This window comes from Mustela nivalis, assembly GCF_964662115.1.
Source record: "Mustela nivalis genome assembly, chromosome: 16".
NCBI classification, from domain to species: Eukaryota; Metazoa; Chordata; class Mammalia; order Carnivora; family Mustelidae; genus Mustela; species Mustela nivalis.
Window position 1 is genome coordinate 3765025 of NC_139035.1, and position 14499 is coordinate 3779523.

Genomic DNA, 14499 nt, shown 5'->3' on the forward strand with positions numbered 1-14499 from the left:
TAGATACAGTAGCCAAAAGAGGAAAGAATAGACATTGTGACTTAGTGGAAATAAACAAACTAATATTAACTCATGAGCCAATGAGATGAAGCTGAGGGCCAGACATAAAATCCCGCCACGCAGAGATCCCCCGCATATCTAACATCGTGGCTGCTTCGGACCAAGGAAGCTTAAGTTCTAGTATCAGCCATACTCCTGACTTAAAGTCAATAAGATAACTGTTTTAATTTAGCATCTTTGTAAAATTCAAGGGATAATATATCCTACTTAACTCTTAGGAATCCTATGTAAAAACAATATTGAAGAAAATGTAGTACAATTATTATCTTCATTATAAGCAGCTGTTAACCTCTTCATGTTTCATGTTTTAGAGTTTTTGTTTTCCTAAAATGATACTCTCAGACAGCGTCGTTGTTGGGACTGTGGGCTTCCGGTGCAGCCTGCCCGGGCTCGAACGCAGGCCACCTCGGTACTTTCTGTGTAATAACAAGATACTCGCCGTCTCATGCTTCGGTTTCCCCAACTTAACGTGGAGTAAATGATGTCGGTTAACTCAGAAGCTTTTGTGACGATGACGTAAAGTCACCCACATACAGCTCTTAGTTCTTATTTAATTTTAGTGGTTTTTGTTGTTTTTCCTGAAGAGCTGTGACACATAGGGTCTGTGAGAAAGAATTGCCTTTTCTGATTTCAAGAGAAATTGTCTTCCATCTGCAGCTCTGAGGTAGTGATGAATCCACTCTCCAGGTGGCCCATAAGGGGTGGGGCAGGTGTCTGTCTCCGAAGGGGCCATCTCTGATGGGCTGGTCTGACAGTTAATCAGTTAAGGACTTGAAGAAGCTGGTGCTTGACCCCTGTGATATGGACCTGTGCAGCGTAGCAAGACCATACATGCTCTTAGTAATGGGAATATGTCCGTGTGTATAGATCTCACGTACGAGTTCCGAACTCTGTGCTGCTTTGGGTCATGTGATGCTTCTGACTAGCTGGTCAGAGGGTGACCCATTTCCGCCAGCCTCTGTACCGGAAATGCTTTGAGGTGTTCTTGTAGTTAGTTCTCAGTTTTAAAAAAATTTTAAGAACACTATTAGCGGCCTCTGCTCTGGAGGCTTTGCATGGGGTGAAAGTCTTAACAATTTATATATATTATATATATTAATAATTTATATATATATTTTATATATATGGGGAAACCATAAATCTGTGAATTTTTTTCTTAAACAGTTTTTTCAAACATCTACGTGTGCCTGCTCGTCTTCTAGTGTGTGTCCCTGCCTGTGAAGGTAGCTGACTTTGTGGCGATTCTGCTAGCAGGGGTGGCTTTGCTTTTCTTTAACTCCGTATTCAATGACTGTGGCTAAAAAGGCAGTGAGAAACTCTGAGAAAGTGAAAAAGTGGGGAAAAAATGTACTATTTTCCTTTTCATCCCCCACATGCGACCTGGCTCTTTTCCTAGGATGAACACAGACTCCCAGTTTCCAGGAATATGAATGAGAGCAGCCATAGTTTTTTTTTTTTTTCTACTTTTTTCCTATACTGCAGTCCAAGTTAATGTGCATGAACAGCCAAGATATTCATGACAACCTTAGGCAGTGTTGAGAGTTATGTAGATATTTGGCTCTTTGTGGTGGCGACGATTTATCTGTGCTTAAACATTATGGTTTATTGATATAAACCCTTGGCCAAACAGATTTGGGAGTATGACAGTTAATAGAATCTGGCTTCATTGTAGGGAGAAGGGAGACAGCCCCACCGATAATCTAATAACAACAACTCCTCCTAACTCTGTAGCTTCCTTCATTAAGAGAAGAAATGAAACTGTATCTGAGGATAGGAAACTTTTCACGCAAGGACGGTATTAGTGACCAGACCTTGACTTTGCGATGGGTAGTGGGGATGGATTTGGGAAGATCCATTTCTTCTCTCTGGCAGGTCCCCTTGGGACTCAGAGATGACCTCCTGAGACTGGCCATGAAAGCAAAGCCTTCGAGCTCATAGCACTGGGTAGTGAGAGACACTAAGTGGCCAGGTACTAATTATACGGTAATAAATTGCTCCTTTTAAAGCAAAGTCTTCTTCAGGGGTGGTAGAAATTATAAATACTTACTGGGCACCAGCTGTGTGTCCCATGCTAGATTACGGGTCTACAGTGGTGAACAAGACAAGGTGATTCCTGCTTCCATGGAGCTCCTTGCACTCTTGTAGGGAAGCAAAACATCAAAATATATACAAATAATCAGTAACATTTGTGGTATATACAGTAAGTAAAAAGTGTAAGGTGCGGTGTACATATAAAATATAATAGGATCGATAGTCTACGGGACAGTAATAGCTTGATCCAGTCTGGTTTGGGGGGTACAGGTTGAGGATCTGAGAAGGCTTTCCTGGGGAAATACTCTCTGGGAAGCATTATTGCGCCCCTGTCCATGAGCTGTTATTAGGAGGGCACTGATGCACTCTAATATCACCTTCAGTGAAGGAGGCCGTGTGACTGTGCCTGCTGTGTTTCTCAGATGTTTGTTCAACAGTCAAAGTACAGGGCTCTGGAACTTTGTGGGCAAGGATTCTTTTTTTTAAGATTTTATTGATTTATTTGAGAGAGAGAGTGAGTGAGCAAGAGTGGGGTTTGGGGAGGGGCAGAGGGAGAGGGAGAAGCAGACTTCCTGCTGAGCAGGGAGCCCCACATGGCAACACAGAGCTCCATCCCAGGACCCCAGGATCATGACATGAGGCAAAGGCAGCTGCTTGACCGACTGAGCCTCTCAGGTGCCCCTGTGGGCAGGGAATCCTAAGTATTTTTTCCTATTAACAAGTCTCAACATTCTAGAAAAACCGGAGACACAGTGGGAGAACAAAAGGAAAAGGAAGGGAAACTCAGTTTGGGATATCTCTTGACTACAGCTCTCCTACACTTTCTGGTTGGTTGCTGCATGTTCTCTGGTTCTAAACCCTCTTGGCTCCTATTGAAGAATATTTTCTCCAGAGGGACTTTCCAAATCTCTGACTTGTGATTCAAACATTTTCATGTTTCATGTTTACTGGAACATGCATTCAATTCATTCCTTGACAGCTTGATTGAATGTGCATGATGTTCTAGGCTCTGGGGATTGATCAGCAGATACGACAGGTGGGGTCTGTATAAGGAATATGTAGAAACTTATGTGTCAGCGTGTGGTAGTGCTACAAAGAAAAGTAAGGCAGGGTGACGGGATCTGAAGAGAGTGCTAGTTTAGACAGAAGGAGCAGGGAGGGTCCCTCTGAGGAGGTGATCCTTCAGCAGAGACCTGAATGGAGTTTTGCTTTGATAATGAAGCCTGGTGATCTCAAGGACTTTTCTATATATTTGAATATTGCCTTTTTGAGCTGGTTGATGAGATGTTTCTTCTGCTTGCCTAAAAGGAGCTTAAAGAGGTAGAAAAGAAGAGGAAAAACAAGAGATAATATTGTTATTTCATGGCTATTAGACAGTGTCTACAGGAGCAGCCCCTCACTGGTACACACGTGTCCTTTTAAACATTATGCCTACATTTTAGAAGATCAGAATAGAATTAGAAATAGGCAAACCATACCATACATGCCTGTAAACTCTAATTCTGTTGTCTTCATGTGGGACTCTGGCTTCTGATGTAGATTTTTAATTTCTGTACTTAGAGTAAAAATTACGAGAGTCTAATGAAAAAATTTAATGCAGCTTTTCATTTTAACTGAAGCATCTTTTTAGGAAATCAGATGAAGATAAGTCATTTGCAGGCAATTACTCACTTTCGTATCAAGAATGTTTACGATGGGTTTTCACAGAAGTATTTCTCTTTGACCTACAGGTTCTTCTACTGATCGACATCCAAGTCTCCTACATCAATACCAACCACGAAGATTTCATTGGGTTTGCAAAGTACGTGAAACGCTTGATTGCCACAAGCATTCCCCCTGCTGGTTTGGTTAGAAAGCACATTGTGAATTTCTGCTACAATCCTACTACGTTTGAGAGCACATTCTGTGTCAGGATTAACTCTGAGTCGACCACGTAGGAGGTCTGAACCTCATGGCCATGAGGCCGTGTTTTCTCGATAAAGTAGTTGGCTCTTTCATTGTGCAGCATATGAAGTCATATGGGTCTTGGATAGTCATTGTTTTTGGATGATGATCTACAGTTTGTACTTGAACTCTCATAGATAAGCAGGAACAGATGCACATTTAAAATATGTTTGGGAACACTTTCTCACAGAAATTTGAAGCAACAAATGCAATTCACAGGATACAAGCTATTTTAACATCCCTAAATAAGAATATAGAGGTCTATTTTTTTTTTTAAACTATCCTTTGTTAACTTAGATGGGATCTTTTTGGATGAACATTCTCTTTTCTACAGCGTGTTTATACTTCACATAATCTTGTCTATATATTGCTGTTCCATCATGCATGTATTCTGTTATATTTAAATATTCTACTGCTATATTCCTAGATAATGTCATATGGATATGCTTAGTTATTCAGGGTTGGTCATTCAGCAAGTGACATTTTCAAGACCCCGATTTCACCGTTTTTTTCTTGCCCTTTAGTGGGACCAGTTTTTGTTTGCTTTTAAGGGGTTTTCATTATAACTTTAGAATATATCTGTGACACGTACACGGTTCCAACTTCAAGTATATAAAGCATGGTCTATTTTATAAAAATATAAACTAAAAGGATCAAGTACCATTACTTGAACTGCATATTCAAGAACAGGACAAGTAAAAATATATATAACAACAAAATGTATAACAATTTTATTTAATTATACTCTGACTTAGAAGTAACACATATGTAGATCATGTCAGTGAGACTACACAGTGGCCTGAGGGATTTCGAGGCATGTGTTAGGGAGCAAAGGCCCAATTATCCAATGGAAAATTGTCTCATTCTAAGTGTGGCTATTGTCGGGATGCCTTAACCAAGGGTGTAGACATATTTTGCATCCATTGTGTGGTAGTTAGATTTTTTCAACTATTTTCTGTCTTTGACCTATGTGTAAAGTTGTTAGAGCACAGTGATGAGTACGTCCCTTTGGTCAGTTGCACGTTTAGCCACACCACCCGTTCCAACTTCTAGACAGGGCTTTCCTCCACGGGCATTTCACATAGACCTGCCTCCCTCTCTTTTTCAGCCCCTGTGGCTCTCACCATCTGCACTGCTCATTTCCCTCTGCAAAATCACCAGTAGGAAGAAACCTAGACTCTGATATGCCCTTCTATCCCTAGGCTTGGAAGTCGGGACCTGAGAATTTCTGCCCAGTTTCCAGCACCGTCAGTGAACTCTGTGTGCTGGTGCCAAGCACTACACTAGTTGCTATGGGGGAAAATATATAAGGAAAAGAAAAAATATTTTTGTCTTTAGGGGCTTGCCTAATAATCGAAAAGTAGAGAGAAACACATGTAAAAAGTTAAGCTGACACATTCTCCATTTACTTCACTTGCTTCTTTGAGGAATTTAAAAGAACAACAAACCCTTGAATCATTTGAAATAACAGGAATGCTGCCTTTAATGTTGATTTTTATTGGTTACAAATGCCAGTTAGGTTCTTATAAAAATGTAGCAGATGTAGATGTAAACTTGGCACCATAACTTAGGAGTGAAAAAGATGTTGCAACATTGCCCCTTTGTGGTACCTGGTTCAAGGAGGAAGCAGAGAAGAATCCTAAGGAGTTTGGAAAAGGCTTGTTTTTGAACAGGTTTTGTAATCAGTGCTGCAATTTAATTTCACCCTGGGGTCTTCTTGAAACGTCCCCTTCCCAGATTACTTACTTATATTTTTTATAAACATTTATTTATTTTAAAGAGAGAGTGCGTGAGTGTGGTCAAGTGCAGGGGGCAGGGGTGGGTAGGGCTGGGGGAGCGGGAGAGAGAGAATCTCAAGCAGGGCCCCCTGCTGAACGTGGGGCCTCACGCGGGGCTCAGCCTCATGACCCTGAGATCGTGACCTGAGCCAAGACCAAGAGTTGGACGTTCAACCAGCTACCCTGCCCAGGCGCCCCATACACTTAATTTGTTTAAAGATAAGTAGTCCAGAGTTTCAATATATATTTTTTTAACCTCAGAAGCTGTTCAACTACAGTATTATATTAACTAGGTTTCCGAAGGCATATAATTTTCAAATATAAGTACTTCAAACTCAGCTTTTTGATGCAGTCTGTCCATAATCCAGGTGACTGCCCTGTTTTTCCAGCGGTGAGATAAGACTACGAACCTTTATTATGTTGGGGGAGAACAAGGAAGCATTGTTCAAACTGCTCTAGAAACCTAGCAACTTTGCACAGTTTTCATCGATTTTAAACTGCACATTCAGACTTTCTTTTAAAGGACTGGCCTGGGAGTCAACAGTCTGGGTATTTTTTCCATGGTTTGTCACTGGTGAGCTTTGGGGTTTGGCAATTCAGTTAGCCATTCTATATCTCAGTTTACTGCTCTAGCAAATGGAATGGTAAACGATCCCTGTCTTGTGTACCTTTCAGGAGTGTTGGAAGATCACGTTAATGAAGTTATGGGAAAGTGTTTTTGCAAACTGTTGTGTAGACCGTAAAAGTGAGAAAGCGACACACACACACACACACACACACACACACACACACACAGACATTTGATTACTAGGCACCATTTTACTTTGTTAGGAAATTTATGATGACTGGAGTATGATTGCCGCTGGAATATTCTTTTAGTTGCTGACATTGTCTCTAAATGAGACTCAGAGGTGAATGTTCTTTCCCTTTGTATGCGGAGTTGGAGTGCATTTCAGTGTGACATGGGACAATTATGAATATGAAGAAATGTTCATTTCAAAATCACTTAAGGGGTTGTGGTATTTTTTTGTGCTTTTAAAATTAAAAAAATATGGTTGTAGCTATAAATTTTAAAGTTGGCAGGAATGCTGTTTCCATCACAGAAGAAAAGTCAAGCCATATTTGAAGACAATTATGTAAGTATTTTTAAGTTCCAAAGATAGAAAATTAAGGTCTGGAGTTGAGAAAAATAAGCATTTATTTCACGAGATTTTTAGAGAGTCGCCAAAAGAGGGGGGGCACTTCTCATGTTTATAGGATGGTGATGGACATAGTATTTTACACACACATCTATTTTTTTCAACCAGATGACTTTTGTTCTAAAAATTAAAAAAAAAATTTGCTAAAATTAGATTAACAGAGTATTAATTCTCAGAGTAGGGTTCAGGACATCTCAAATTTGTCCCCTTCCCTCTGTAGACCGTATTGCACCATGATGAATGTGTGGAAATTTTTTTTCATCTCCCAGCTATTCATTAAACATGGACCATAAAATATGTACCACGTGTAGCACTGCTGTAGGCTTGCTTTGGAATTTCCTGATTTCTGAAAGCTTGATCTTTCAACTATAATATAGTTTCTGAATCTAAGAGTTGAGTATTTCAGAAGAAAATGTCAACTTTCCTCCTGACTTAAGGATTTTAATTTATCATTCTTCTCTGTTTAAAAAAACCCTACATTCTATATTTTTTACACAATTCTGGTTTTTGTTATGCAAGAAAACAAAAGCTAGCCCAATTATTCTTTTATTCACTTCCCTTCTTCCCTGTAATCCTGCCGGATTTGAATAGAGAGGCAGGCTAGTTAGCTGAATGCCTTGAGAAGTGACTTTCACATTCTTATGTTCTTCTTTGTTTGTTCCATGGGCACAATTTGCTTTCTGACTACAGCTTACGTAGTCCAGTGGTTTAAGAGAAAAATAGGCCCCAGATATAGACCATTAGAGTAATATCTCTGAGCCATGAGCAGAAGACCAAGGTCCGTTTTTCAATCTGCTGGGTTGGTCTCAACACCTGTTTTCTCATTGTTGAAATGATACAGTGTGCAAATTTCAGTTCTTGTTATATGACTACCATGAAAATTCTATTGGTTTTAATATTCATTGTATCTCTTTCCTGATCCTCGGGAATGTCTTTGTTGCCATTTTATGAAAGGGGATATATGGGAACCTTGGAACCAAATTCTAGACTAACATTGGTTTTTCCCTTTGCATTCTTTTTTCCCCCCAATACATATTCTATTCTATTATTTTTTATTGTGTGTATATTTTTAATTTTTTAATTTTTTATGTATTTAATTTTTTCAGTGTTCCAAGATTCATTGTGTATGCACCACACCCAGTGCTTCATGCAATACGTGCCCTCCTTAATACCCACCACCACGCTTAACCAACCCCTTCCCCCCTCCCCTCCTATTATATTCTATTATAATAGTGTTTCTAGTTCCTATTCTTTTTTTTTTTTTTAAAGATTTTATTTATTTATTTGACAGAGAGAGATCACAAGTAGGCAGAGAGGCAGAGAGAGAGAGAGATATGAGGAAGCAAGCTCCCTGCTGAGCAGAGAGCCGGATGCGGGACTCGATCCCAGGACCTGAGATCATGACCTGAGCCGAAGGCAGCGGCTTAACCCACTGAGCCACCCAGGCGCCCACTAGTTCCTATTCTTATATGAGAATGTTCTCTCTTGTGGAATCAAATTTTAGGTATTATAACAAGATTATCCTTTTGACTTATATGCAGATTCAGGAACTAAATCCTTGGTTGCTTACTGGGACTCTTATCAGGTAGAAATATAGGGTTGAACAATAGGGCATCATTAGTATCATCTGTTCCAATCAGTTATGAATTCTTTTCTTCTTTTTTTTTTTTTAATCCTTAGTCTTAATTTTTATTTTAAGGGATCATCTTTATTTTCTTTTGCAATCAGCTTAGAAGATAGCCACCTCTTTGGTCAGATTTATTTATTCTTTAGCAGGTGAAGCATTTAAGATGACAGTTTTTACTCTAAATCCTTAATGATATTAGATATACTATACTTGAGAATGTTTTGCTTTTTCATGGAAGAAAAAAGCCCAAACATAAATCTTTAGATTATCCATCAACTAGTCCTGCAGCACAATCTTAATAAAGAAGTTTTACTGATAATTGGACAATTTATTCATTATGGCAGGGATATAACAAGAGTGGTTATAAGTGTATAAGTGTAAGTCAGGAGCTATGATCCTTGATCCACTGCTCAATCCACTTCAATATCTGATTGATATTATCTTCTAGATCTTCTGGTTTATTACTGGGCAGTTGATGTACTATTTCTTCCTTGTAAGATGCTAATGCTTCTTCATAAAGAATTTGAAAAATTTCACACTGAATATTGTCTTTTAGTTTCTTTTCATTATAACCCCTTGTTTCAAGTCTTTTGTACAATACACTGTTATCTGCTTGCAGCACAAAAACTGTATGAAACCAGCGTTCAGGGAAGAAATCACAACCATGGTAATCAACAATAACTCCACCTTCACTCATTTGGCTTTCCAATTCATCAACTACTCTATCTTCATCTAAAATGGGGCATTCATACTCTTCATCATAGCCATCATATAACTGCCCTTCTCGAGCTAAATCACCCACATTAATGTATTTCAGTCCTGATCTTGATGCAAGTTCTTTGCCTAGCATGGTTTTTCCAACCCCTGGTGTACCAGTGAGTAGGATGTTCGGAAGCAACATGGTCCTCACTGCGCTGGCTCCTCAGTTATGAATTCTAATGTTTTAAGCGCCATTTTAAAAATAAGCAGACTTCTACTTTTCTCTTTCATTCTCAAATCTGTTATATTGAACATTATCTTCATCCTTAAAATGGATCTCAGGAGGTGAGTTATGCTTCTTTGATAGGCCCCCAAGTTCTGGAGGGTTTTCTTGCATAATATTTAGCCTGTGACTTCACTAAAGATCCAGGGGGAGTCGACATCATGTAGTTTTCTTCCCCTTTTGGCTTCAGTCTGAATGGACGGAGCCAAGCTGGCCCATGGTGAGCTTCACTCTTGGGACTCTCGGCGGGCGCTCAGAATCCTCTTGGGTTAATATGAAAGAACATTCTGACGGAGCTTCTTAACTCCAGAGCACAGCTGCCCAGTAGAACTTTGTGAAGGGATGGGAGTATTTTGTAACCTGTGCAGTCCAGTACAATAGCTTCTAGACACACACACCTATTGGGTAGCTTAAATGTGGCTAGTACAACAAAAGAAATGAAAGCTAAATTAAATTTTAATTAATTAAATATTTTGATTGAAATAGCCACATCTGGCTACCAGCAACTGTACTGGATGGCATAGTTCTAGAGTATGGTGAGTCCAGCTGGTTTCTCTGAGACCTTCACTGCTGACCCATACTTCACCGACAGCTTGGTGGTGACCTACAGTGGTAGCTACTAGGAGAGGAAAAGGAGATAAGTTCGTTAGGTGCTGCTAAGCCAATTCCAAGGCTTAGGAATGTGGAGTCAACTCTTTAAATGTTCTGTCACCAAAGTAGGAAGCATGGGCCTTTTCCTTATACTGCCTTAGTGTGTATGTTGCTGTTTTGCTACTATTTTCTCTATTATGGTCACTACTAAAGTTTCATTTCATTCCGTGTCTCCTCTACGAACAAACATGGTGGTGGAGGGAGAGGCACACCTAAACATTTGCCATGGAATATGGGTCTTTGAGGGACTCCCATTTTCTTGGTTCACTTGAGCCCCTTAGACTTCCCTTTTTTCTTTCTCATTTGTCTTTCACTCTTCATCCCACTGCAGCCTTTTTCCTTTCAAAGATTTTATTATTTGAGAGAGAGATTGAGAGAACGAGCGGGAGGAGGGACAGAAGAAGAAGCAGACTTCCTGTGGAACAGGGCGCCCGATGTGGGACTCGATCCCAGGACTCTGGGGTCATGACCTGAACGAAGGCAGTCGCTTAACCGACCGAGCCACCCAGGCGTCCGGTCCCCTGCAGTCTTGTGTCTTCCACACTACTCTAATGAGACGGAACAGTTAATCCAGCAGATAATTCTGAGTCTTCACTTTACAACATAACGATTTCTTGCTGCGATCTGCTCCTTTGCTTCAGCACCCCTCCACTGTCTCCTGGTTCTCCTCTTTCTGGTGTAGCCGCACCTTCTGAGTGTTATTTTGGAGCTCTTTATCCTCTGACTGTGACTTAACAACTGTTTTTTTTTTTTTTTTTTAAATCATGATTCTCCCATAGATCCTCTTCTTTTCTCGCTTACTGCACTATCCCTGACCAGGACCTCCCGCCGCAGTGGTTATAGTTACCACCTTTACCTGATGACTTTCCATCTAGACTCCCATTTCAGAACTCTTTCCCGGACTGTGTACCATATTCCAGCACATACTAGGCACCTCTACTTGTATACCATACAGAAGCCGTAACCAAATACTCCTAAATTAAAGTCATCGTGTCATCTTAGAATTTACTCCTCTCCATTGTTCCCTCTCCCAGTTGCTCAAACCAGAAACCCAAGCATCACTCTCTCTCCCTTCTGCCCTCATCTTTGCTTCCTTCCATCTTCACCAAGTCCATTTGATTCTGATTATGTTTTAACTTGTCTGTTTCTTCCTGTCATCATCACTGCTACTAAAGTTACTCTTTTCTTGCCTGGGTCCCTACCGTAGTCTCCCTGCCTCTTGTCATGTGCGTTTTCATTCTGTCCTGGGTTCCCTATTACTTTCAGAGTAAAGTCTAAACTCGTTAGTATGGTTCCCGAGGTCCTGTAGACTCCATCTTCTGCCTACCTTTTCAGCTATTCTGTTGTTGCTATTTCTGACTGTCCCACCCCAGCCCTGTCATCTAGCCAGACTGACCACTTTTGGATCCCTCAATAGACCATTCTCTTCCTGACACACCTGTCTACTGCAGACTTCTTCAAATTACTTAAACTTCCTATTGCAGATAAGCATTAATATTCTAGTTAAAAATAACCTTGGTATCAAAATATAATTTCATAAATATTTCTTTTTTTTTAATATCTTATTTATTTATTTGACAGACAGAAATCACAAGTAGGCAGAGAGGCAGGCAGAGAGAGAGGGGGAAGCAGGCTATCTGCTGAGCAGAGAGCCCGATTCAGGGCTCGATCCCAGGACCCTGAGATCATGACCCGAGCTGAAGGCAGAGGCCTTAACCCACTGAGCCACCCAGGTGCCCCTCATAAATATTTTTTAAGAAACCCTTATTCACACTGTGCTAGATAATACCAGGGGTCAGAGACTAAAGATACCCAGATTAATGCAACACACCATCAGCCATCCAGGGGCAGAGTCAGAGATCAGCCTATGACAAGGTCCTGGTTATATAATACAGGCACAGACAAAGAGCTTTGGGAGTTCATGGGAAAGAGAGATAACTCGAGGTTTCTAAGAAGGCATAATCCAGAAATGGGACTCGATTGACTTTGAAGACTGGGCAAGACTCCGCAGTCAGAGGGAGGGGGTCTAGGCTGACTGTTTCCTGTCTTCCCTGCTTCAGAGTCAATACTACCCATTCCAGGAAGGTAATTTTACTAACACTGCTTTGATCATGCCATATTTTGGCTCAGAAACTTTGAATACTTTTTGTTGCCTCTAATATAGTGGCCAAATTGGCTTCAATATATAGTGATTGTACTAGATGGCTTTTAAAGTCATTTGACAAACCTGAGTCTATGAGTATATAATTTTGTCATAATAGTTTTACTTTGCACAACTTCCCTACATACCTCATTTTTCTACCTTCTGGATTTGCTAATACTACTCCATTCTCTTGGAATGCAGTTGCTTGTCTTCCTTTGTTAAAGTTTAACCTCTTTTCAGGTTTTCTGTGAAAATCTTAGATCATATCAGACCAAAATAATCTTTTTTCTCTGAACATTTGGACCAATTATTATGCATAGGGCTTATTTGGAAAAATGGCCACATACCCCCTTGACACACTCCTTTGTTATTTGAATCTTTTATTATATGTGCACATGGATAAGGATAGATACGAGTATGCAAAAAATAATTTGAGCTAAAAGATAATATGTTTTTATCTTTGAATGAATTCCATTGTGTTCTTCTTTTTATAAAAATTTAAGCCTCTTGCTATATACTTTTTAAATCGTTAGGTCTCAGAAAATTAAACTAAATAAACCTAATTTGGTTTTATGTGTGTTAGTGCTTCCAGTGGCTTGTTATGTAGTAGGAATTTATACAATTAACAACAAACACCCACACAAAATAAGAAGATATGAGGTAATTATATCCTACATTTGGAACAGAAGCACTTTAGTTTTTAGCTTTCTGTTACATCTTCACATATTTATTCTTAGGAAGTTTATTGTTCTGTATTATTTGTGTTTTGTGTATTTCACGACCCTCATCAGGTAAGTCGGAGGCTTCTGATTACAAGGACTACACTTATTTGTGTTTATATCTTCTACAGAGTGCCTTGCAGATAACTGATCCCCTAAAATTTTTGATTTATATCAAATTAAAGCATTATATATAGGTATATTTTCAATATTGCAGATATAACCAACTAAATACCTATTGCCAAGAACATGTCCAAAGGCTCAAATTAACTTGCAAGTCCTTACATGGCTTCCGTGAATGCATCTTAATTTTTACTTATTTATATTTTTAAATTAAATTTTTTTTAAATTCAGGTATAGTTAGCATACAGAGTTCTATTCGTTTCAGGTATACAGTATAATGATTCGCAATTCTACACATTTTTCAGTGCTCATCACAATATGTGTACTCTTTACCCCTTTATCTGTTTCACTCATCCCCCACCAGCCTACCCTCGGGCAACCAGCAGTTGGTTCTCTTTATTTAAGAATGTTTTTTATTGTTTGTCTCTTTTATCTTTGTTCATTTGTTTTGTTTCTTAAATTCCATGTAAGAGTGAAACCATATGGTATTGTCTTTCTCTGACTGACTTATTTCAGTTAGTGTAATAACTTTCTAGGTCTGTCCGTGTTATTGCAAATGGCAAAATTTCATTCTTTTTAATGGTGGAGCAATAACTCATAGTATGTATATATGTAAAATACTATACTATAATAATATATATAATATAATATAACATAACATCATACAATATAATCCATATATTATATATTACATCTTTATTATATATTCATCTATCTGTGGACAGGTGGGTTGCTTGCCTATCTTGGCTATTTTAGATAATGCTGAAATAAACATAAAAGTGCATATGTCTTTGCAAATTGTGTTTTCATTTTTATTGGGTAAATACCCTTTTGTGGAATAACTGGATCATATGGTAATTCTAAATTTTTTGAGGAACCTCCATACTGTTTTCCTCAGTGGCTGTACCAGGTTGCATTCCTACCAATGGTTCTGAGGTTTCCCTTTTCTCTTCATCTTTGCCAGCACTTGTTATTTCTTCTGTTTCTGATTTTAGCCATTCTGAGAGATGTGAGGTGATGTCCCATTATGGTTTTGATTTGCATTTACCTGATGATTAGTGATGTTGAGCATCGTTTCATGTGTCTGTTGGCCATCTGGGTGTCTTCTTTGGAAAAATGTCTAATCAGGACTTCTGTCCATTGTTAAATTGGATTATTTGGTTTTCGGGTATTGAGTTATATAAATTCTTTATATATTTTGCGTACGTACCCCTAATTGGATAAACGTTTACAATATCTCCT

At 39.2% G+C, this 14499-nt stretch overlaps 1 protein-coding gene and 1 pseudogene across 8 annotated transcripts in view; one reads left to right on the forward strand and one right to left on the reverse strand.

Annotated features, from left to right (window-relative positions):
* The window catches only part of DNM3 (dynamin 3), a 536286-nt gene that overhangs the window by 222585 nt on the left and 299202 nt on the right, over positions 1-14499 (forward strand). For all 7 annotated transcript variants that reach the window (XM_082702687.1, XM_082702691.1, XM_082702685.1 and 4 more), the window contains exon 12: positions 3822-3892. In XM_082702687.1, the coding sequence (XP_082558813.1) occupies positions 3822-3892 (71 nt within the window). The remainder of the gene's footprint in view (positions 1-3821; positions 3893-14499) is intronic.
* LOC309850443 (adenylate kinase isoenzyme 6 pseudogene) lies at positions 9022-9854 on the reverse strand (annotated as a pseudogene). Its single transcript has one exon. The product of its transcript is annotated as an adenylate kinase isoenzyme 6 pseudogene (transcript).